Consider the following 25406-nt stretch of genomic DNA (forward strand, 5'->3'; position numbering starts at 1 on the left):
GTTCAATACATATAAAATACGACGTAAGAAGCAAAGGTCATTTATCTAGTATTCACTGTCAGATATTTAATCAAATAGACTAAAACCCTCAGAATCATCGGATTCTTCATTGTCAGATATGTCTTCATTTTCTTTATCCACAGGATCAATTTTGGATATAACTCGATTATCTTTATCCAGAGGATTGAAAATGGCACCCAGGAAAAATATATTGTCACTGACATCTTCTTTGATCATAAACATAAAGGGATGATCAGCGATGAACCATATACTCGGCTTTGGAGGCGGCGGCGAATCAAAACTAAAACCCATATCTTCATCCGAGTCATAAGTGCAAGCTATTACTTCTGTACCTTTCTCATTGCATTCAACTTGAGTATGTTGGGTGATTCTAGAAACTTTTAGGTCATTATCTTCGATCAAACCATCGAGCTCACCATTGAAGTCGAAAGGCAATGTTAACCCCAGTTCTTGCATATCCTCCGAAGGTATAAAATTGTACGAGAGCTTAAATCTTGGAATAGATAAACACGTTATCAACTCGTTCTTCATTTTCAAATGCTGGCTTGTTAGAAGATGGGGGCTTTCTTTAAACTTTTCGATCAGTTTTAGTAGCCCTGTTCTTTCTTTTGGAAGGATAATGACCATAGAGAATTGCCTCGAGCTTGAAATATTCTGATCATAGTTATGTGAGATTTTATAGGGAATCCTAACAACGTCGTATTCATCAAATGAACCATAGTCATGGAAATTTTCGAAATCCTTCATGAAGGGCACATCAACGTACCGTTTTCTTTCACCTATAGGGTAAAATGTCTCCATTCTTGAGTTTGATTAAAATCGAAAAAAATTAAAATAAGAGATGCATAAAAGAAAATAATCGATATTAAAGAGACCTCTATTTTGAAAAAAAAAAAAAATCGAAAAATAATAAGAGATGCAAATTTTTTATTTCTTATTCCGTTTTAATGTTAAAAACTTAAAATTCTTTTACCTTTACACTATTTACATACGCTATTTAGATGCGACATGTATAATTTTAAAAAGTTGTCTTCTTTAATTAGAGATAGAGATATTATTGATAGTCCAAGTTACACACGTCGAATTAATATGATAATAAACATAAAATACTTTCTAATATTTAGAAGATTTGGATTAATTTAACCTAAATTGTAACATCAACTATCAGATTAATTAAAATATAACAGAAGTAGAGATTTTTTACCTTTCGCTTAAAATCAACATACTTGACTTTAGCCTGGTATGCATCCTCAAGAAACCTCTGGTGATTTTTATTAAGGGTTATTGATTCCTTCACCAAAACAGCATTGAAGTTGCATATAACCAGATCGTCATCGTTGTCGTTGGAACCGGAGGATTTGGCTAATTGCATAAGATTAGAAGCTTGAGTGACCAAATCATCAACACTTTGAAGTTTGATATAATGGAGAAGTTGGTGCAAGGTTGCTCCTTTAGCACCATTAGCAATCATGTTTAATATTACACACATACCAAAAGGTGAAAAAACAACGTTTTCTAAAGGTTTATCGGATGATTGTGCCTCCTTTACTAATTTGTGCATGCCAACATCTACGCAAAAATCCATGGTTTATTCGTTTTAAAGTAATTTTGTTGAGAAATTAATGATGTATGTTATATTTATACAAGGAAAATTTAAGTGTTATAGAGGAAATAGGAATCTACATACAAGGATAATTTTAGGGTTTTAGAGAAATTAGGAATTTACATAGATACAATATTAGTATTGTTTATTAATTTTTTGGACACTTGGGCCTTGGGAGTTGGTGGGTGGGAGCATGACCTATTAAAGCCCGTTAAAATCTTCGTCCATGTATCTTAATACTCTCTCTGGTTACAGATAACTAACACAGTCAAATTTTATACACACGTCAATGTATTAGTTTAACCTTATTTTTGCAGGAGTAAATATTAATGAAAGTTATAATAAAAAAAATAATATGAAAATTTATATCAATACCTATCTAACAATATATTTTATTATAAAATATATTATTATGTTAATAAAAACCTTAGTCAAAGTAAATGTATGAATAGTGAAAAAAAAGTCCAGCGTGCCAATTATTCTGAAACGAAAGAAGTATACTCTTAATAAAGTAATATATGACAAGCCATTTAATCTTCATGTAAAATACAACCTAACTTTAACGGTGGAACTTACATTACTCTTGTTCCCTAATGTGAAGCAAAGGAAGACCATTTCCCAAGCAATCAATGTTCTTTACAATTTCGATGATTATGAACCATCTCATAACTTAATTAAGTTAGTTAACATTCACGTAATTTGGATCAATGTTTGGGTCAATGAAACGATAAGGAGACTATTTGGGTGGTTGCAAAGAGTTTGATCTTACATGTTAAGATTCATCATCAAGACATCAACCAAGAGCATAAATTCTAGCGATTACCTCATCCTTTGTAACTTTGGAAATAAGGAGATCAAATTCTAACCCTACATTTTTGTGGTGTTTAGGGCTTGTGTCTCTTGTGATGATAAACTCCATCAAAATTCGCCATTTTTTGGATCCAGAAGATTTTTTTTGACCCATAACAAAAAAATAAGCGAAAAGGTTAGAGTGAAAATAACCCGAATCAACTTTATATCAAACCCAAATTCACCAATTAAGTTCACTAATTGACTTGATATGTCGTCAATGCCTAAGTGAATTTGGGGTAAACGATAACACAACCAATTGATTACGGATCTTAATGTTTAAAGAAATTATTAAATGCTCGTCATAGAAAATTTCTTCTTTTTATATTTCGCATTGGATATTCATGGTACAAAGACTATAAGATATTGAATTTAAACGACTATGTGGATATCAAACTTCTCAAGGGTTTACTTATAGAATAGAGACAAATTAAAGGGATGTGCCATTGCATTACTTGGTTACAATAATATAACATAATGTGATACAACACATAATATTACATATGAATGTAGCAATTTTAACTCATAACATATGAGTCATTACAAATAAAATATGTGTTCAATAATAAACCCAAATAACATCCTACCAAATTTCAATGAGCAAGAATTAACAAATCCAAAATATTACATGAGGAGGTAGAACAAGTTAATGGAAGAGATAAAAATAATGGATGCTCGACATCCTTTCATGTCAAAATCATCCATTCGTTCAATCGTAATTCATCTACCAACCTGCAATATATAATACAAAAACAAAATTAAAATTCATAATCTTAGAAATTTTTTATATATTTATTTTTAATTTTAACTACAAGGTAATTTCTTAAATGTCCATACATAAATGGGCCCAATCCCTGTAAATACTTAGACGTCAAATTCAATCTTATCATTTATAATGTTATCCGGAGAAATACATATAAGAAGATATAAAGATAAAAATCTTTAAATAATTAAATAAAAGATAATTCTTACATCGTTACATGTATCCATATTAAATTAGTACATCAACTATTTATAATGTATAATAATCTATATTAATAATAATTTTGGTACATTATGCTAAAATCCTAATTTGGATTCCAATCTTAAATATTCTCTCACAATTGTACTAAGATGTATATATGAGTAACACATAAAATTGTACTATATATAATAATGTTGTGATGATAAGACATATTATATTATTATAGCGTGATTTGATTAACATTTCCTCTATTACTTTTTTATTTGTCTCATTTGAAATCTGTAAATCGCAGCGAAAGAATATTAAAGTGCGAGTAATAGGGGGGAATGGTCAAGTGACGTACCATTTAGACAGAGCAAGTGAAGCCAGGAGGTGGGTTCTTGCCACAACTGAGGAGGACTTGAAGAGCAATGGGAACATAAAGTTTAAGGTTAAGAAGGTTGACTTTGAGTGTTGTACACAAGCAAACTGCTGCTTCTGCCTCAGCAAGTCCTTGCAAAATTGGGCAACATTTGTTCACTGCTGGGTCACCAAGCCCAATGTGGACTAGCCCACCTAGAAGATCCACACAAGCACCCAACTTCAATATATCAATTGGGCATGTGGGCTGTCCTTTTGATGGGCTGCTCCCTGGTGGGCACGGCGCGTCACTTGGGCCTGATGGTGGGCTCAACACTGGTGGAACGGGCAACTTGGGGACAGTCACTGGTGGAACGGGCAAGTTGGGAACGGTCACTGGTGGAACGGGCAATTTTGGGATGCCAGTAGGTGGCAGGGGCAACTTAGGGACGGTCACGGGTGGAACGGGCAACTTGGGAACGGTCACTGGTGGAACGGGCAATTTTGGGACAGCTGTAGGTGGTAGGGGCAATTTTGGGACGGTTACTGGGGGAACGGGCAACTTAGGGACGGTCACTGGGGGAACGGGCAACTTAGGGACAGTTACTGGTGGAACGGGCAATTTGGGAATAGTGGCCGGTGGTTCAGAGGGTTTCTTGCCCGGCTTGGGGGCGGGCTGATCACCACAATAGCCGCAACCCATAATGGGAGCGACCGAGGAAATGAAAAGCATGCATATGAAGAGAAGAGCTGAGGACTTAGAGGAGTCCATGATAGAAGGTAATAGTGAAGAGAAAGAAGAGCACAGTAGGAAGTGTAATGGTAGAGAGTAGTGAAGAAAAGAGTGTAGATTATATAGAGGGCAAAATCTATGCATACATAACAAGAGAACAAAAAAAAGAACACTGAAGCAGCATTTCACGTGAACAAAGCATTGGGACTAGGCCAAACAAGAGGCTGCCAAAAATACTCCCCCACTATTAGTTGGCATAAAACAACCTTACTATTGCATTTTGCCCACAGTTGCTTTCACCCTTTTTTTTTTTACCTGTACTTAGAAAAATAAATAACCATATATAGTTCAACATTTTCTTGGTTTAGTAATATCATAAATCTTTATAGCTTTCTTGCAATATTAATCTAAATACAAAATATGTGTTAGAGTATATGTATGAGCTAACTCCATAATTGTAAGTTTTGAGCAATATGATAGTAAAGGGGCGTACCACTTCAGTATAGTTTTCCCAGTGTCTCCATTGTAAGAACAAGCTTGAAATAGATGACTCAATATAGATCCATAATATCCACTTTAATTTGGGCAAATACAAGATCTGTCAAGATAAACAAATTTTTGTTAATCTGGTGGCATTTCTGTAAATATATTTTAAAAACGTGGTCATTTATTCAGTATTTTTGGTGAACTGTCCAATTATTGTGTGCAACTTACATTTACTATTTTGTGAGGAAATTACACATGTACCCCTCAACTAATACATAAAAAGACGAATTTACCCCTCCACTAGTACTTGAAAAGACGATTATATCCGGAGAATTAACTGAACACATCTACTTTAATTTATACATTATTAATGCCTAAACTATTTTGAATGTAACAAGATTGACTTTTAATAAATTAATCAACATATACATATTTTATAAAGTGGATTATGTTATAAACCACAGTCAACTAATTAAAAATTTGTAAACTATGATTTAAAGAAGTTCAATAAATAATAAAATAATGGTGAATGATGAAAACATACATTATGGAGAGTGAGGGGTCTACAAGTTTTTAACTTTTGCATGAAGCATTATGTTGTTAGTTTACATACAATAGCTTACTTTTAATCAGTCAGACTATAAAAAAGCTTAAAATTGTGGAAAGATAGTACTTCCTACAATCCTACTTCAAATATGGATAACTTGGTAAAGATATCTGGACAAAAGGATACTAGTGTTTCTTCTGGAGCTGAAATGACTGCCCATAGTATCAACAAAACTTGATCAATTGCCAACAAAACTTACTAGTATGTCTGGTTTCTGGTTTTCACTTGCTTATACTCGTATACAACATGATTCGCCTTAGCTTCTTTACATACTGTGAAGGTCCGTTAAGATCTATATATAAACGACACGTGGTTGTATAAAAGTACGTAACATTAACATATATTTTTAAATGTACTCGTACAACTTTTTCACTATTTTTTTTTTCTTTTTTTTACAACAGCTGAATATATTTATGTAATCAGAGTTTACAAAATATGAAGCAAGAATTAATAAAGACTTACCAGTTACCACTACTACCTTCAAAATTAAAACAACTTGAAAAATAAAAACATGACATTTAACACTTGAGCCTTTCACTAATAATGAATACATGTAACATCTATTTAAAACTACTATATACTTATATATATACTTTGTATATTTTTTAAATGTATGTTAGGGTCTTAGGGAGCTTTTTACTTAATTGATCATCATCAATTCATCATAAGTTTTTAACGAAAGACTCGCAGTCTCACGTACATCAATGAAGTCTTGACCTAATAGTAAAAACTAAGAGAGCTGAGGCTATGTACAACCCCGACTTGTTAGATCAAAACGTGAAAACTTAAGTTTTCTATACAGACAAGTAAATGGGCCAACTCTAATCAACAAGTTGCGTTATAATTCTTGCTTCTCTATAGTTTTTATTTGATCAACTCCTATAAATTTTTCTTTGGTTTGATCTAGTAAATCGGAGATATTATTCCAACCAATTGGTGTGAATAATCCAAAATAAAACTCTGTCTTTACTCATTAAGTAACATGCAATTGGTCAATTGGATGTGGAGTTTTGGAATAATATCAATATATATTTACTCTCCACTAGCTAGTAAACAGGCCGACATACTAAACATATTACGGCGTAGAAAATAATTTTATTTTCTTAAATCAACATTTAATCAATATCACCAATGTCAAATTTCGGGGTTATATTTCAAAGTTTGAATATTGACCTTAAATTAATAACGTGCCTAAAAAATGTTCATGAATTATGTATTCGAATTTAGAAAATTAATGGCATTTTTTATATAAACGACATGAAGGGAATAATGTCTATCAAGAATCAGTTGCGTACTTTGTCAAATTACTCCCTTCATAGCTAAAAGAGTCAAATTAGATACTACATCTGTTTTATATTATTTGCAAAGATTTACCATAAAGTGTGAGTAGAAAATATCTAATTGTTGCAAATATTATGAAACAGAGATAATATATGCCATAATTATCCATCTACAAACATACATACCTAGTTTCTATGGATTAATATATTCATCCATTTGTAAGAAATTGATCGAGTTATAAGACCATTATGACTAATTTTTTTAATATATAAATTTATTTACCAGCTGCCGCACCATATATATATACTAGAATTCCTAATAAATTAATATCTTCACCCAAAAAACTTGGGAAAAAAAAAATTTAAAATTCTGACTAAATTACAGATTGTGCGACAATTATTTAGGGACGGCCTTCAATGAATTGTTTCTTAATATGAATGCATTGTATAAATATATGCTTGTAATTGATTGATATTGAAAATACATATATGAGAGTGTGACCGATACCATATACAAGTACAAGATTACAAGGTATATATGATTATTCCATATGAATGCATAATGTTAAATATCTTTCTTAAGGCGGAAATTGCAAGCTAATAATCATGATTCTTTACGTCTATTTCATATGTAATTCCAATTTTAGGGACCAATTTGGATTTTAGAGAAGAAATCTAATTTAACATTTCCATTGGATAGCCTATCTATATATGTAATGATGAATATCATAACCCAAAAAAAACAATAAAAAGAAATAGTGATTTTATAGTGTGTCCGTACCTTGTAGTCACATAGTAACACTTAAAAGATTCTTTATTATTAAATCTTTTTTTCAAAATTAAATGTTGATATGCCTGGTATATATATAAAGTAAAACAATCAAGTATCCGCTTCAATTATAAATTTAAATTTAAAAAATGACCTAAAAATCTCATCAAGAATATTTTAAGCTGTCTAAAAAGATGTTAGCAAAAACCTCCATCCATCACCTATAATTTGCATGCATGACAATACTACCCTTCATAGCGTGCCATGCATGGACCAAAAGTACCAGACTTAATCAAGCTAATATCAACATGTGAAAAATGGCTGTAAAATGCATTATAAACATGCATCATATATAAATATATTATTGGACCTCAAAGATAAATTGTACGAACTATGCATGTAATATCCAAAGTAATGCAGCCCCATCACTAAGTTATTTGGGTTTGTTAATGTAGATTTTTTTACCACTCAGTACGACAATTGTACCTCTAAAGTGGTAAATAAATAAATTGAAAATAAAATTATACATAGTATGTATATGGAATAAAAAATAAATATGAAGTATATGTATACCACTATAACAATAATTTTGTACCCACTGTAAGAAAATTATATCTATATAACAGTTGTTTTTAAATGACAATTATAACGTATATTTTTTTTCAAACCCTCTAACCAAGGCGTTGTCCCTGGACCCCAACTCCCAGCTAATTGAGGAATTTGACCCTATTTTTTTTTTTTTTAAAAAAAAAAGAAGGACCATAACTGTATCTCAACCCTTACGGTTTTTTGGTCCAATATTTGCGAGTGAGGAAAATGAGTAAGGGATCCACACTATCAAAGTGTTAGTAGAAATTAAACCCCTAACCTCAAGATTGGTAGTTTGAACCCATGATAGTCATTCTAAGAATCGAAGGAGTAACGCAATACCAAGTACAAATTATATTATAAGCAGTATATTCCTAAGTATGTACAAGTATAAGTTTTATGTATGACCTAAATTCAATCTACCACCACTAGACATTAGACACACAAGCAAATCAAGTGGAAGAAATACAACTCATTAGCTCTAAATTAAATTGACCTACGGAAGAAGCAATCAGACATGATTTGATGAACAGCCGTTGTATTTGTTTTATTCTTTCCTTTCTTTTTCCTCCTTTTTCCTTTTTTTTTTTTTTTTTTTTTTTTTGGGTGGTCAGACAAAATAAAGCTATTTTGAGCCAATGGTTAGCCCGTCTGTGAGTGGCACTCTTATATTTGATATGATTGGTCTATTTTTACCTTTAGAAAGTCTTATTAGCAATATTGTATTTTGACTTTCACAATTTCTAATAATTTTATTAACAACCTCGTCAAAAAAAATAATGTTATTAGTACTAATATTGAGATATTGTTGTACTATTGACTATTGAAACGTTAATTGAACATTAGTAAGGTGGTGTTTAAGTAAAAGTATGGTAAATGATGACCATATATCCCCAATACTATAAAATCCATCCATTATATTAACGTTTGAATATTTGATGTATCTCCACAGTTCATCCAAATCACAGTATATTGAATAAACACATATACTCATCAAATATATTAATGTAAGCCAAATGATGAAGTACGTACGTAATAGATAAAAGTTTTGACATGGAGATTAAAATCAAATCTTGTGTACAAGTATATTTCATTACCCCTTACAATAATTCTCCTCAAATACAATATTTAATCTTAAATAATATTTATATAATTGGTGTCTTGTATCATGTCTCAACTTATAAATCGATCTCATGTATAGCACAACATGAATTCATATTTGTGCAATGGGAGTGCATACAACCCTGCAATGTATGCATACTTTTGAACGCTCGATGTGTTTAAAATGATATATACCTACATATAGACACCGATGACATACAAGTGGCTAGATAATATTCATACAATGAATTAGATATATAGTTAATGTGAAAAGAGGACTATTAGGAATTCAGGGTTACAATTCGATCATTTTCCACACTTTGTTATAATCTAACTCATACCACACCTTTTTATGCGTTTTGTTTATATTCAATTAGCCCTACATAAGGTGACCAAGTTATGTGACAATGATCACATCTCTACATGTCTTTTATATGAAAGCTAAGATAGAATAATATTGATAAGCAAAAATCATCAATATGACATAGCTAGCTTCAAATTGATAGAAATGACAACATCTTTTTATTTATAATTACTTGGCTATAACATCTGATCATTTAACTTTTAAAGACGAATAAAACTAGTATAAACAACAACTAATTTTACCGAACAATGAAACAACCGTGACAAAACATGATGTTCAACAATTGTTGTGACAACAAATATAATACAGTACATTCCATTTTAGGCAATAAAATATAGAATAGCTGGCAAAATCTGAGAATTTGCTCAATTCCATGCAATTATATTATTGTTGGTGAATCAATAGTAGCAATCCCCCCAAGAAATTCAACCCACATACTATACACGAAATCAAATCATGGCCAAAAATGAGATGATAGGCCTTCTTAATTGTTTTTTGTCTTCTATATTGTCTTATGATCTGTACTGTTTATTACCTCTTGCCATAATATACTAGAGCTAGGCTGGCAGTAAATCAAATGGCTCATAATTCTCTTTGGTTAAATAATCTTTGGCTCCTACACCTTCTTATCATTTATTGGTGGTTCTCCTCCATCCTTGATCTTTGCTTGTTACCCCCGCCATTATTGTATGTGGCTAGATCTATTAATTCGGTCAACAGGCCGATTTGGGTCAAGTGGTTTGGCTCGTTTGGATCATTACAAATATGATAAATGGTCAATTAAAGTGGGTCAATTTTGGATTGTTTGGGTTAGGTCAGGTTTTCTCTCAGTATTTTAGGTTTGTAATCGGTTCAGATGGGGTCGGGTCAGGAATTGATAGGTCTGTATATGGTGGTACTAGAAACACTGTCGATTAAGTGGATTCAAATATCATTGATAAGTGGGTTTGCTAAAAGAGGGATCGATGAATTCGGTACTAAATGATCAATTTTCATTGATTATATAAATTTTTGGGAGTGTGTTCTCCGATGTCAAAATTAAAATACGAAGTAATTGTTATATTAGACATCTTGAACTTTATATATTGTTCACATATGAATTATTTTGCCCATCACCAATTGTTTTAGGGTGCAACCTCTTAGGCGTGTAACTACGACCCACACTCTCCTCCTTAGCTTGATCATACCCATTTAATCTTCTCTTAAAATTTTACAATAGAACATTATTGAATATATAGATCTTGAATATTAAGATTGTTTTGCTTGTTTTCAAGTAAAAAATAAATAAAAATACAATTATATAACAAAAATTATGTCAAAACACCAACATAGAAATTATTAGAAAGATTTTAGGTACCCCGAATTGCATTTTGCGAAAGCACATGGACAAGGAGATCAAATGGGAGCTTTCATATATGGTGGCATCGTAGAAGATGACAAGCATAAGATAAGATTAGCAATTTTTTGATTGCTATATATGATAATAATGTTGCCAATATAACGCTTGAAGTGTTACTTTCTTGCTTCGTGACTATTCTAATTTTGACTTTTGAGTACACGTATTCGTGTAAATGTACATACTTCGTATAAATAATCGACGTAGACATGGTGTATGTATATTGGTATATATATACCAACTAGATTATTTGGATAAGTTTTAGGAATTGTGTATGTATATGATCGGTGTATGTATATGATGCGGCTCTACGTACTTGCATTGTTGTAGTTTTCTATTGACCAAAATATTTATACTTCGTATATATATTATATTCACAATTCCTGTAGTCTATTAAGGTCTAGACGTTGCTTCTGCTCAGTAATGCTGCCTACAAATCCATGGAATCGTCTCAACTGGTTCCCTCCCCCAAATGTCATACCTCTAAATTTAGGTGTGCACTTACGATAATCATACCTCTAATGGCTCTAAATTCAGTTCGATTATCATCATTATTCACCTATTTTACTTTAACATTCGACTAACCTCATCTTCCATTATTTCTACAAATCTACAATACCATACATTATTCTTGATGCATGTTATGTACTTTCTATATTGATTAATCATTTATTTATGCAAATAAAATTTGGCCTACAAAGATATACTTGTATATAAACAACAAAAATGAAACGTACAAATTTAGGGTCTGTTCTCATTGACTGAACTCAGATGAACTGAACTGAGCTGAGCTGAAATGAATATTTTATAAGACAAGGAAATTAGAAGCTGAGCTAAGCTGAACTGAACTGAATTTCAACGTATGAGAACAGCTGAACAGACCCTTAATTTAGCTCATGATTATATCAGCTTGGTGAACCTCTATTATGCATCTGAATGGACATAGACACAAGTCATTGGTTTGATTACCCAAATCGAGTACAAGTGTTTAATAAGGGGCAGCGGTAAGATATATCTTCCACTGATTATTCATAAGTCCTGATATTATGAGTAAGTTGTTTGGTTTTAATTCGTACATTATTATAATATGTATATTCAATCTATATTCCACATCAATCCTACGAAAATAAATTAGAAGTGTATTGTCTTAATACTCTAATAGGCAATATATATTCTACATCATCTTTACCCTCAAATATTTAGTCTTATTCTGGCTGAAACACGGACGCGTTAGTATTTTGTAATGCACTCTATTGTGGAGATTGACCTTGCAACTTTGTATGCACTCTTTGTATCACAATTAGAAAAACTTAACCAAAACACATTTACAATAATAACAGTACAATATCAGAAAAACCTAACAATAACATCATAATAATAACAGCCATGACAGCAACAACAACAGCGGGTACTAAAGTAACAGCAGCAACGAAATGAATAACAGTAGCAGCGGCAAAGATAACAGTATATAGCAGCAACAAGAATAACAAATGAAATTAGTTAAATATTTAGAAATCGTAAGTGTCAAAAGAATGCAAAAAGAAATATCGTTATACATTCACTAATGCTGCGATGTTCGTGTTTTGATAGTATGTTTTCTTTATGCTTAGCAATATAATTTAATACATCGTACCACAGATTGTCATTTTTCGTCCTTGCTCTTTTTTTTAAAAAAAAAACAAAAATAAAATGAAATCTCCAGCCAGACTATATTCCTCAGACTGTTAAGTGTCTAGGAGTACAGCCAGAAGGTCATTTATACTCCAAAATCTCCAACCAACGAGGTGGATCCATGACCACATAAGCACGAAACTATGAGAGTTGATAGTGGAGTGAAAGGATCATATACCTTGTCTAAAAATTCTTGCAGATGCTTGATACAGCCCATATAAAACTGGTCTTCCGCACACACGCTAACAACCTTAGCATCAACACAAGGGCCATCAAATTGAAGAGGACTTGGATTTCTGTAGATATCTTCCATCAACAACCTAGAAGCATTCTGTCTCAAAACAGTCAAAAGACTGCAAAGGAGAAGACAAAATAAATTGAGATCACAATTCACAACTGATTTTGCCACATATATAGGGTGCAGAAAATCCTATTATTTGTAATGCATGCTAAAAATCAAATATAGTATATAACCACTCATTCCATATTCAATAATAGGTTATTTGTAATGTATGCTAAAAATCAATTATAACTACTCTGTTATACAAATTAACATTCATTAGTGCATTACCCCTCTAATTAACCCTTATTCAGTTATAGAAAGAGAGCTATAAGCAGCTTTCATTTAAAGCGATTATTTCCTTCCATACTCAACGATAAGGAGAACAAAATACCGGGTGATTCACAAAGTCGTATTAACAGGATCGACAATCTAATAATCACACAGAGTACTCAATCAGCTAAACTCCCCCACTAAACCTGAAAATTTTGAAAGAACTTGTGAATATTTACATGAAATTTTCAGAAAACACTTTCAAGCATACTTCGCATCGTAAACTCTGCTGCTAACCTTAATTTGATATTTTGTTTTGTATATTCTTGAAATAAACAACATCAACTCAATAACTCAAACTAATAGTTCCACACAATAGTATAAACTTACATCAATTCAAGAAATTAAACTAATAGTTGCAGACAATTCATAAAATCACATCAATTCAAGAACTCAGACTAACAGTTCCAGACAATAGCATAAGAACACATCAATTCAAGAACTCAAACTAATAGTTCCAGACAATAGCGTAAGCTCACATCAATTCGAGAACTCAAACTAATAGTTCCGGACAAGCATAATAAGATCACATCCAATACAAGAACTCAAACTAATAGTTCTAAACAATAGCAAAGCACATACCGCTCTCAAGATGATTCCCTGAATGGCTCAGCATTCTAACTCTTAAGTCCATTGCCATTCTCAGGCACACCAAAATGAAAGACCTAATCTAAACCAAGAAAGAAGAAGAAAGAAAATGAGCATCCTGATAAAAAGCTGAAGGACTTCATTCACCTTATGATTTTTATTCCTGAATTTGCAATTAAAGAGTGCAAACAAGCAAAAGCATTGAAGACATTATTCACCTTATGATTCGTTTTTAAAAATCAAAGGCACTCTCTAATTTGCTCTGCTTTCGTAATAGGCTTAACTGGCAAAATACTCTGCAATTCGTATATAAATACATCACGATAAAGGCAAGTTCTAAAGTTATAGTCTTACAGATTAACTTAACAACTATGTCCATCTTAACAAAATCCACCTTTTTCTCCTCAACAATGGGTTCAGAAGGTTTGCAGCAGCAGGATCTTCTGGAGGCAACCCAAGTTTGCATCTTCGTTCAGCCTGTGAAACCAAGGGGAAAAATATCAGGTTACCACTGGTCCTCAATATTCAACTAATTTTCAGGCCACAAACTTTAAGATGGCAATCAGAGGGGTAAACAGAGAGTACAGTAAAAAGTTGCTGAGATAATTAAGCTTGAAATCTTGCAATCAGGACCTTCTGGTCTAATTAAAGTAATCGTAAAGGTATACAACAAGGTAGAAAAGATTTTACAACCTTATCTTTTTTTTGAATTTTTTCACACTTGGCCTCAAGAAGTTCCTTTCCAATTCAAATCCTTTCCTACAGATTCCAAACAATTGTTAGAAGTACAACATTGAATGAATTAATTACTCGCTTTGCTACAACTTGTATACTCTGGTTTTCAAGATATGGTAAAATAACAATTTACATTTTAGGAATTATCAAACTTAACTATAAGATAATTTCCTATTTTTTGCATGAAAACGCTTAACATAGCATTAAATTAACTCTGATGAAAGAATGTATACAAGAACCAAAAGAGAAAAAATGCTCTGGACCAACAATATTATGCATTGTAGTTAAAAAGCTAATACTTGGACATAGACAAATCTCTACACATAGACATCCCTCCCAAATACATAAAAATGATGCTATAAATCACTTTGATACATGTACCCAAGCAGCAACTTCAGGTCTACTCTCCAAACCCAGATAATTCCACATTTACATAATCGGGTAATACGGAAGCTACAGATTTGGTTAACTATGCACACCCTAGATCCCAGAATACTTCTTTATATGACCCAACTTATATCTTACATACAAATGCTAGTTATGCTACCCTTTGTAAGTAAATATTTCTAATTTCTAATAATGTTAAGGCAACGTATAAATTAACTATTTGGGTGATAATACCGATGTAACACTTAAGTGAGAAGCAGAAGAACAAAAGAGCTCAGGACATGGAAAACAAAAGGTGAAGGGAGAGAGTGTATTTTTTAACTTTGTTATTCGAAAGAATTATTAGTTGTTTAACAGCAGTTCCAAGAAATCTTCACTAGTCATCCCTTGCTTTATATTAGTTGTTTAACAGCAGTTCCAAGAACCAAAGCATAAATCAATAGCCCTAAGACAAATTGTTTTGCATAACTGGGCAGTCACACTCCATGGAGGTCCAAGGCAAGCAAAACTTCAATAGACTCAATTTAAGCACGTATATTGACAAAGAAAAAGCAATTGAAACAAGTCAAAATATTAACAAATATGATGTCTAAATTCCAATTAAAAAAAAATATTGCTGAAGCCAAAAAAAATACCGCATAAAACAAAAGCACAGTATTAATCACCTGCATCCACATCTTTGACGCTTCGACACAAGCTTTTAGGCTATCATCATAGTCTTCCAAAGAACCCTCGACGACTTCAGCAATTGGCTGAATCAACACCTCGAGGGGCATATGCAGAAAGTCACTATAGATAAGCTACAGTAACTTATTAATCATTTTTTAGGGGTTAAGGAAATATGTTTTTATTATGTTAGTAAAACATTATAGTCAAAGTTAATAAATAAATAGTGAGAAAAAGTCCAACGTCCCACTTACTCTAGGATGGATATCCACAACAACACCAAAGGGACCATAAACCATTGTCAAAATAATTAATCAATAACTTTTTTTAAAGGAAATAATCAATACTTAAACCAACAACAATTATTTATTTATTTTTTAAAAAAAAAAAAACAATTTATTGTAGTTCCATACCTAGTCAATTACATTTGAACAATCAAATATCGATCCATCATGATAAAGTTACAAATTGAACAATCAATTCCATTATCCTTACTTAAACAGCAACATGAATCAAGAAAAAAAAAAAAATTCCAAGCAAACAAAATTTGAATTCCGTCATCACTATCACAAAAATCGATTCACCTATCATATTAAGGTTCCACATTAATATATCCTTTTGATGTTTTGGTAATCACCATACTATCCAACATGAAAACACTTTGCAACAAGTAGATAGCAACTGGTATCCACTTTGTATGGAAATTAGTCAGCTTAACCTCCTTCAGATTCTTGTGGACATATGGAATCGGAAGTTCAGAGCTCTGACGGCCAGGAGAATTTGGAAACTAGAAAAAAAAAAAAAAAAAATGTCAAAATTACACCACATGGATAGTTCTAAACTAAATTTGTCAATCAATTTTATAAAATCATAAATTTAAATAAATGTAATATAAAGGGAGTTTGTCATATTTACCCTCATCTCAAGCTTTTCCAAAAGCGGAAAGGATTTAAGAAGGCACGGGAGAGCCGACACTATACTGCCATCATCATTCGCACTGGAGATGAATAGTTTCAAAACTGAGTGAAATGTTTTGTGTGGGCTAGACGGTAATTCATTAACCTGAAAAGGAAGAAATTCTAGTAAATCAGACAATTATAAAAACTAGATATTAATAAAATATACAACGAGATGAATTCAACAAGATCCACTTAACCATATAATCTCTTATAGATTAACGGGAAATAATAGTCAAAGTTATCAAAGTTTGACTCAAATATTAACAATGGGGCAAACAAATAGGAACAGAAGGAGTACATCAGTATATGTTAGCCAACACAAGCATATATTCATAAATTCCACCACGCACCGGAGGTTTCTTTCCTCGGAGGTTTCTAGAGTAATGTTAGTTAGATGAAGTGTAGTTAAGTTTCTTGGTACAATAAAATCATTCTCAAGCTTCAATCTAAACGCAGTTCTCGTAAATAAGATGCAACACTTTACAATGGGGCTGGAAATAACCTCTCCACCTATCTATACATATAAACTGCAGGGTGAGACTGTGTAGACCTGTATTCGCAGCAGCAAAATTGATCCAGCGATCAACATCATATCCACATTCGTATTCTAAAATTAAAATTGATCCAGCAGCAAAATCTAAACTTGTATGTTTTTATGAAATTAAAATTATGGAGGTCTCATAGAATATATATAACAAAATAAATAACCTTGCAAGAGTGTATTCGGTTGGACTGAAGGTTGTAGTCGTCGTGACGGAGAAGATGGTGGCGGCACTCGGGTGGGTCTGATGGGTAATGGCGGTACTCGGGTAGTCGCTCTCACAGTCACACTTGACAAGTTGACAGAGAAGAGGAACACAAAGGAGTTTTTTTGTTTTTTTTTTTTTTGGAAATTTTGCAAAAAATCACCTTTTAAAATTATTTTTTTTCCAAATAACCACCTTTTAAAAAAAATGTTGCACAAGACCACCAATTTTAAAAATTTTGTTGCAAATTACCATTTTTTTAGCCAAATTTATCAATTGTTTTACATTGAATTGGTGGTAAGTTGCAACAAAATTTTTAAAATTGGTGGTTTTTTGCAACATTTTTTTTAAAAGGTGGTTAAATGCAAAAAACAAGATTTAAAAGGCAGTTTTTTGCAAAATTTCCTTTTTTTTTTTTTACTTTCAGTTTATTTACTGCTCGTATTAAGTCATGGGATTAATGATACGAGGGTAGAATTTGTTATATACACCCGCATAATCGCATATATCGAAAAGTAAGTTAAAATATCTATTGACTATTACTAAAACAAAATATGCTGACATCATTAAAGGACACTTGTCAATTTCTTATAAAATATTTTCCCGCCAAAACTATTTATGACATTATCATTTTTTTTTTCTATTTTTTTTCTCCTAAGTTTTAAAACTAAACAATTACAATATTTCTTTCAAAATTAATAAATAAGATTATGATTACACTTTTCGAATAAAGAATATTGACAACATTTTTAAACAAAAAAAAATTATTTGAACCGTGCAACGCATGGGATTAATCTAGTAAAGTATATAAAAGATATGCAGAAATATTTCATTTGGGTATATATGGAATATGTGTCAAATTGGAAAGAAAATCTCATAAGGTGTAAATAGCTTACTTAAAGATTTTTGCAAAATAAAGTATAAAAAATAAATAAATAAAATATTGAAAAAAGGTGGGAATCTTTATTTTCTTTTAAGCTTTTTAATTTGTTTTAGGTCACAATAATGTCTCCCTCGAAAGAAAGGGTTTATCTCCTTCGAAAGACAAGGTTTTTTCGATCTCCTTCGAAAGACAAGGTTTTTCGTACTCCTTCGAAAGACAAGGTTTTATTTGTGCTTAATTTGGTCTCCGGTTGTGCGGGGCTACTATTGATTGTGGCTCGGATTCGGGTTACGGAATCAACACAAGAATTTACTTTCTCACAAAATTGCGAAGCGACGACGGATCCACTCAAAAAGTTGTATGAGACAACAAATCGACAATATGTCGAATTGTTATATTTATGTATTTGGATTCTTAGCCCTTCCCCAATTAATTCTTGTTTGATTTTGTTAAATTCGTTTTCGTTATCATTCATTGTCAATTGTAGATGCCGTATGCCTTACATTGATGAAATTTAGTGTCCTCTTAGGACTTTTTTCAAAAAAAAAAAAAAAAAAAAAGAAAAAAGGTGGGAATTTTTTTCGCAGGGTAATGACAAGTGTCATTGGATAAATGACATTCGCTTTTAGTATAAGCTAATAGAATGGATATATAGATTCGGGTAATTTGCTCATATAATAAACGAGTAAAATTTGCAAAATTTAATGAGCAAATTATCCGAGTGTACAGAACAGGATCTTGAGAGGCCACTTTAGTCAATCACGCTGATTGACGAAGTCACGAAACATCGTAAATCAATCCCTGGTATGGGCTTGCTTTGCAATATAATACATTTTTTATTAATTTAAAAAAAAAAGAGAGAGAGAGAGAGAGAGAGAGAGATCTAACATCACTATTTAGGGCGTGTTCGGCAAAATATAGCTGTGAAGGTAGCTGTAGCTGTGGAGGTAGCTGTTAGCTGTCAACAAGCTGTTAGCTGTGAAGATAAATAATTTAGATATGAGTGTTCGATAAACTAGTGGTTGACTAGCTGTTACATATAAAAATCAATATTTTATTTTTAAAACTATAGATTAAATTTTCAACAGCTACTTGAAAAGCTACCTCTAATTTCAAAAGCTAATATTTCTAACTTTTCACAAAAGCTACCTCCACCACTAAAAGCTACCCTAACCACTACTTTGCCAAACACTCACATTTTTTGTTGAGTAGTGGTTTGACCAAGTCAAACCACTAAAAGCTACCTAAAAGCTACTCAAAAGCTAACGCCGAACACGCCCATAGGGGGCTTCGAGCTCTCCGTAGAGGTGATCATAAATTTGGGTCTGGCCTTAACATCAAATTTCATGTCCAACCCCGTTCAAAAGTGGCGGGCTTGTCGGGCCAAAACGGGTTTTAGAGCTTTTTCGGGTCGGACTTGAGTTTTTAACTAAAAAAAAAGTGTTATTTTGGCTTTGCCCAAATTAATGCCAAATAAGCCATGTTTTCGCAATTGGTATTACATGCACCAGGCCCAATCTGCCGCCTAGCCCAAAGGTATCTGCGCCCAATAGAAAGAAGCCCAACCATTTTTATTTTTTTTTCACCATTGAATTTTGATATTCTCTTTATTATTTGAAAATCTAAATTAAAACTACTCCGTATTAACAACCATTTTCGATTTTAATCTCTCCTTTTTTTTTTTTGGATATTATTTTTTGTTTTCCTCATTAACAATTTTGATTCTTTTTTTTTTTTTTTTTTTTTTACCTCTAAATTACCGAAAGCTCTAAAATTTTCAACAAAAAATGGGAAAAACTCTACTTTCTCTATCCACTGTAATATAAAGTATCCTGTATTTTGTTAAAAAGTGAAAAATTGCTTTTTTTTTTTTTGAGCTTTTTAACCAATTTTGGTGGATTGTGTAATAAAATTAGCAAATCTGATGTTAATCATTTCATATCCCTCATATTTTTGTTCATATATTTCCTGTTTGATGTTCATATAAGTTGTCTTTTATGTCCATATATATGTGTTGTATGAAACAATAATTTGTGTATAAATTTTATTAAGTATTTGGTATGAATAATAATTTATTTGGATGTTGTGTATTTCCTCTTTTGTTGTTTAATATTTATTTATAGACGAACTACTGAACACCTTAAAGAAACTTTTGAATATCCCCCAAAAGCCCCAATAAATTTAGGATAAGCCCCCAAAATTTTCTGATAAGCCACTAGAAAACACTGAACCAACCTAAAAATCTCTAAACTCCCTAGAAAAATTTCTGAACCCCAATTACAAACCACAGAACACCCTTCAAAAACATTTTAACCACCTTCAAAAACCTTTAAACTCTAACCACAAACCACTGAACACCTTACCAAAATCTATGAACCCCCTACAAAAACTTCTGAACCCCAACCACAAACAACTGAACAACCTACAAAAACTTTTGAACTCCAACCACAAACCACTAAACTGAAGGAGTTGTGTATTCGATAAGTGCAATTACTAGATATATCAAGGATCACTATTATGGAGATAATAAGTTCGTTCTCTTGGGGCGTCATCATCTGTTGCTAGACTATGAGAGATGATCTTTGGACTAGTCAATAAATAGTCCAAAGCTCGCTAGAATGGATCCTATGAGGTCACACACAAGGGTATTGGGTTAAGCAAGTTAGAGACCTATTAATGGGCATCATGAGCAATTAACTAATCATGAAATTGATTGGGCTAGCATAGTTAGATTAGAATTAAGTTTTGGGCTTTTGACATGGGCTCTTATTTAGAGATGAGATCTATAAATAAGATACATGCCTAGGGTTGCAAGCAAGCAGTCATAATTCACACACAGAGTATTTTGACATCAAGGCAACCAATCCCAAAACCCTAATTCCTCTCTCTATCTCACGGCTATCTCTCTCCTCCTCTCATCCGTACGGCCGGCCACCCTTGGTGGCGTGTGTGGTGGTTCATGCTGGTTCGTTGCTCGCTCTTCTCCGTAGAAGGTCAATTGAAGGGTTCAATTGCAACTAACTAGCATTAGTGGAGGTCTTAATCTGTGCCCGTGGACCAAGTAGAGGAATCACGCTTGGGGTTCTTTATCTTCCATTGTTCTTGCTCGATCGCACGTGGAATCACGTTTCAAAGGTACGATTATATGTTCTTTATGTGTTATGCATTAGATCTTGGGATTAGGTACTGTATGAATATGATTCATGTTTTTCCGCTACGTAGTACCTATAAACTCCTACATAAACACCCTACAAAAACCTCTAAACCCCCTGCAAAAATTTTTGGGCCCCAACCACAAACCACTGAATACCCTACAAAAACTTCTGAACCCTAACCACAAACCACTGAACACCCTATAAAAAATTATGAACTCCAACCACAAACCACTGAACACCTTATAAAAACTTTTGAACCCCAACCACAAACCACTAAACACCCTACAAAAACCTCTGAACCCCCTACAAAAACTTCTGAATCCCAATCACAAACCACTGAACACCCTACAACCCCGTATTAAAACTTCTGAACCCCAACCACGAGCCATTGAATACCCTACAAAAATCTCTGTTTCCCTACAAAAATTTCTGAACCCCAACCACAAACTACTAAACATCCTTCAAAAACTTCTGCACGTGAAAATACTGCTCCGAATGTTGCTCAGCCTTTAGACTTTCCTTACAAACAACTTCATATGTTATAACTGTAATAAACAAAAACAATTCATAATAACCATTACTGGAGTTAAAAAATAAAACAACAAAGTTCAAATACAGGAAAAAAATGTTCATAATTACGTTTACAATTATTTTCTAAAAAGCATATATACATACTCAGAGATTTATGTAAAACAAAAAGGTTCATTAAAGTAACCTAAATGTTCATAAAAAATAGAAACAGTGTTCATAATATGATACTGCTAATAACAATTTTGATAATATATACAATAAAAAGTGCGTTACTCGAATTATATGAACAAAATGTTCAAAAACATGATATAAACAAATTATATTCGATCATAAAATACAAATTAAAACATCAATTCACCAATTAAATAATAAATGAAACTGAAAATCATCAAAAAAAAAAAAAAACAATTACAATCAAGAATCAAATTCAACACACACTTTCAGTAGCTTAATTAACATTAAATATTAAATTAATCAATTGAATAATATATATGAATATCTTTGAAATTGATCACATAAATTCTGCACTAAGTAATCATATGAACTGAATGTTTAGAATCATATTAAACGAATTATGCAGTAAGTAATCAAAATCTCATCACTAATTTCAGCAACTTAATTAAAATTAATCAAACATTTGATCAATTCATCAATTAACCAATTGAATAATATGAAATTAAAACTAATTAAACCTAAAAATTATACGATCAATTCAAATCATCACTCAAAAATCAATAACAAAATGAAAAATCAATAACTAGCATCAACAACAAAAACCTAATTAGTGATAATTATCAAATAAAATAAGAAATCTAACAGTGTCGAGGTTGGCGATGAAAAACAGTGATGAACAAATTCAATAAGGAAACAGAGGAATCAACAATGGAGAAAATTTGAGAGGAGAGAAAATTGAGGAGAGAGAAAATCGAGGAGAGAGAAATTATGTATGATGATTAAAAAAAGAAGAAGAAGAGAATTGAAGAGAGGGAATTGAGAAATTAGGAAATAATTGAAAGAGGGAAGGTCGGTGAAATTAAATAGTAGAAGAAGAACATTGAGAATTTGAAAGAAGAAATTAAAACTACAACTAGCAAACACGTGGCGTTAATCTAATGGTGAACCACATAGAGTAAGGTGGACCATGGTCCACCTTATAATTGGGTCAAATCGGGCCAGACTAGCAGACAGGGCCATTGAATAATGATTCAGTTTGGGTTGGCCCGAGACAAAAAAATACAACCCACTTCTCGGGCCAAGCTTTGAACCGAATTTTTTGTGCCCAAACCTGCCCAAAATGATCAGGTCGTACGGGGTTTTCGGAGCGGGCAAAAAAAATCAACTAAAAATGCATTCCCACACCCGCCCAGGAAAAAAAAATCTGGGGCGGACTAACTTTGATCACTTCTTTGATTCAGGAATGACTAACCACCACCAACTTCGTCTACCCCCCGTCATCTCGCTGGTCAACCACGAATCACCACAATCATCCTCTTCGCATCCCTCTTCTTCTTCCCTTGTTCTTCCTTCCTCAACAACCACTCAAACGCCGCGAAGGGTAACAAAGAGACACCTTAGGGTCGTATCAATCTCTTAGGGGTAACATCTTCTTCGTGAAGGCAATTTTAACCACTTTAGGTGGTGATAGGTGGTGATGGCACTGCGTGCTGTGATGGATTAGTGGAGGAGAAAAAAGTGTAGTGAGTAGTAATGGAAGAAGAAGAAGGGAGGATGAAAGTACAAACTTGCCCTCAAATAAATCAGTGAAATGTCTTATATGCCCCTTGATATACCAATTAAGTAAACTAGGCTACTAAAATCGTTTTTCCTCATCCCTTTCTGTTCAAGTTCTACTTTCTAGTTTAACCTTTTTTTTTTATTATTGTTTTTAATCTAGTTAAACTCTTCTTCACTCATACAAAGTACAATCATTATCAACAATCAAATATTTTACTTTCTCCTAACATTTTTCTTAAAAAAAAAAAATAAATAAAATACATATAGGAGTATTACGAAATATACTTTCTCTGGTTATTTATTAAAAAAAATATTTTACTTTTTTCATTTATTAAGTTTATCAATGCAAAAATTTAACGGTTAATAACTTTAATTTTCCATGATTAAAAATTATAAAAGTTATGTATTTGTGATACTTCGTACTATTTAGAGACGAATTTAACAAGATCTTACATGATCATGATGCTATACATGATTTGACCTTGTATCCGAATTCGTTCAATGATAAATGCTTCCAATAAGTTAATAAATAGTGTGTATCCCGGGTGATGCCCTGGGTTGTTAGTTGTACGTGTACTTCTTTCTTTAATTTAACAATTATGTTCGATCATTTGTATAGTTAGTGTGTGTAGTGGCTCGGGTGTTGCCTCGAATATCACCCTTTTTTTTTTTTTTTTTTTTTTTTTTACATTATATGTATTTATATTCTAATCTTGTGAAAAAAATATATATTATATTACCTCTAAATTACTTAATAAATGAAAGGAATATACAAGTATAGTATTATGTGAAACTTGAAACATCAATATTAGTTGGTTGAGATTGTAAATGTATTAACTATATCGGTTATATGTATTAGATGTTATGAGTTTGAATCTTGTTCAAAGCATATTTTATTTTGTTAAATAAAATGACTAACTTACGTGGCGCATATACTTTGGATGATTATGTGGCATTGTGAGATAAAACACATACTTTGAAGAGTACCGCATAGCACCATTCCTTTAAAATGAACGTTTTAGATATAAATATAGTCATATAGATAGACTAGTCTATCTTGAGCTCCAAACCCAGCCCGAAATCAATTAGTTAGACTTGAATGCCAGTTAAAGATTTTTGCTTGCCTAGTCGACCTCCTATGTCACTCAACATGAGGAAGTATAAATGGAGTGTTGTGAGATATAGGAGCAATACCCAGTCAATTCCCCAGATAAACAAAATTTGTTTATCTGGGAGTATAATTGTCTTTTCAAGTACCAGTGGAGAGGTATATGCGTCTTTTCATGTACTAGTTGAGGGGTACATGTGTAACTTCCTCACCAAACAGTAAAAGCAAAAGGCAAACAGTAATTGGACAGCTCATCAAAAGTACTGAATAAATGACCCTGTTTTTTTTTTTAAATATATTTAAAAAAAGCCATCAGATTAACAAAAATTCGTTTATCTGGTAGATTAACTTGTATTTTCCCGAGATATAGTATAATGTCTCACAACTATTAAAAAAAACATAAAGGTACAAGGAAGAGAAAGAAAAGAGGAGAGATGTGAAGAGTGAAAAAGATGATGTGAGCCCCACTAAAACTTTTCAGACATATATCACGTACAAAAACGAACATAATCACTACCATTGAGTTAATA

General features: G+C 32.3%; 3 protein-coding genes across 8 annotated transcripts; all 3 read right to left on the reverse strand.

Annotated features, from left to right (window-relative positions):
* Window positions 1-66: 66 nt before the first annotated feature.
* Window positions 67-822, reverse strand: LOC145636556 (serpin-ZX-like). The gene has a single exon (XM_081688135.1). It carries the CDS (start codon window positions 820-822, stop codon window positions 67-69), a length of 756 nt encoding a protein of 251 aa, XP_081544261.1.
* Window positions 823-2893: 2071 nt separating this feature from the next.
* On the reverse strand, window positions 2894-4609 carry LOC145635681 (uncharacterized). The gene is made up of 2 exons (XM_081687009.1): window positions 3781-4609; window positions 2894-3205 (listed from the first exon to the last, which is right to left on the reverse strand). The coding sequence occupies exon 1, from the start codon at window positions 4546-4548 to the stop codon at window positions 3784-3786; it is 765 nt and encodes a 254-aa protein (XP_081543135.1). The 5' UTR covers window positions 4549-4609; the 3' UTR covers window positions 2894-3205; window positions 3781-3783.
* Window positions 4610-12584: 7975 nt separating this feature from the next.
* Window positions 12585-17586, reverse strand: LOC145634382 (uncharacterized). Of its 6 annotated transcripts, none has more exons than XR_014113409.1 (8): window positions 17428-17586; window positions 16676-16822; window positions 15760-16547; window positions 14666-14731; window positions 14367-14449; window positions 14191-14268; window positions 13967-14054; window positions 12585-13124 (listed from the first exon to the last, which is right to left on the reverse strand). XR_014113409.1 is itself a non-coding variant. In XM_081685802.1 (8 exons), exons 1-3 carry the CDS (start codon window positions 17309-17311, stop codon window positions 16353-16355), a joined length of 384 nt encoding a protein of 127 aa, XP_081541928.1. In that variant the 5' UTR covers window positions 17312-17404; the 3' UTR covers window positions 12585-13102; window positions 13967-14049; window positions 14191-14268; window positions 14367-14449; window positions 14666-14731; window positions 15760-16352. The 6 variants fall into 6 exon arrangements, 5 of the variants coding, with proteins under 5 accessions (XP_081541928.1, XP_081541927.1, XP_081541926.1 ...); XM_081685802.1 differs by lacking the exon at window positions 17428-17586 and adding an exon at window positions 17270-17404 and having other exon boundaries at window positions 12585-13102; window positions 13967-14049; XM_081685801.1 differs by lacking the exon at window positions 17428-17586 and adding an exon at window positions 17270-17404 and having other exon boundaries at window positions 13967-14049.
* Window positions 17587-25406: the final 7820 nt, after the last annotated feature.

The sequence above is a fragment of the Chenopodium album genome, chromosome 6, assembly GCF_948465745.1.
Source record: "Chenopodium album chromosome 6, dcCheAlbu1.1, whole genome shotgun sequence".
NCBI classification, from domain to species: Eukaryota; Viridiplantae; Streptophyta; class Magnoliopsida; order Caryophyllales; family Amaranthaceae; genus Chenopodium; species Chenopodium album.

Coding starts and splice junctions, on each gene's coding strand:
- LOC145636556 (XM_081688135.1), bottom strand. CDS start 822: ATGGAGACATTTTACCCTATAGGTGAAAGAAAACGGTACGTTGATGTG.
- LOC145635681 (XM_081687009.1), bottom strand. CDS start 4,548: ATGGACTCCTCTAAGTCCTCAGCTCTTCTCTTCATATGCATGCTTTTC.
- LOC145634382 (XM_081685802.1), bottom strand. CDS start 17,311: ATGATGTTGATCGCTGGATCAATTTTGCTGCTGCGAATACAG. Junction 16,823..17,269: donor TTTTGCTGCTGCGAATACAG/GTCTACACAGTC, acceptor CTTCCTTTTCAG/GTTAATGAATTACCGTCTAG. Junction 16,548..16,675: donor TGGAAAAGCTTGAGATGAGG/GTAAATATGACA, acceptor TTTTTTTTCTAG/TTTCCAAATTCTCCTGGCCG.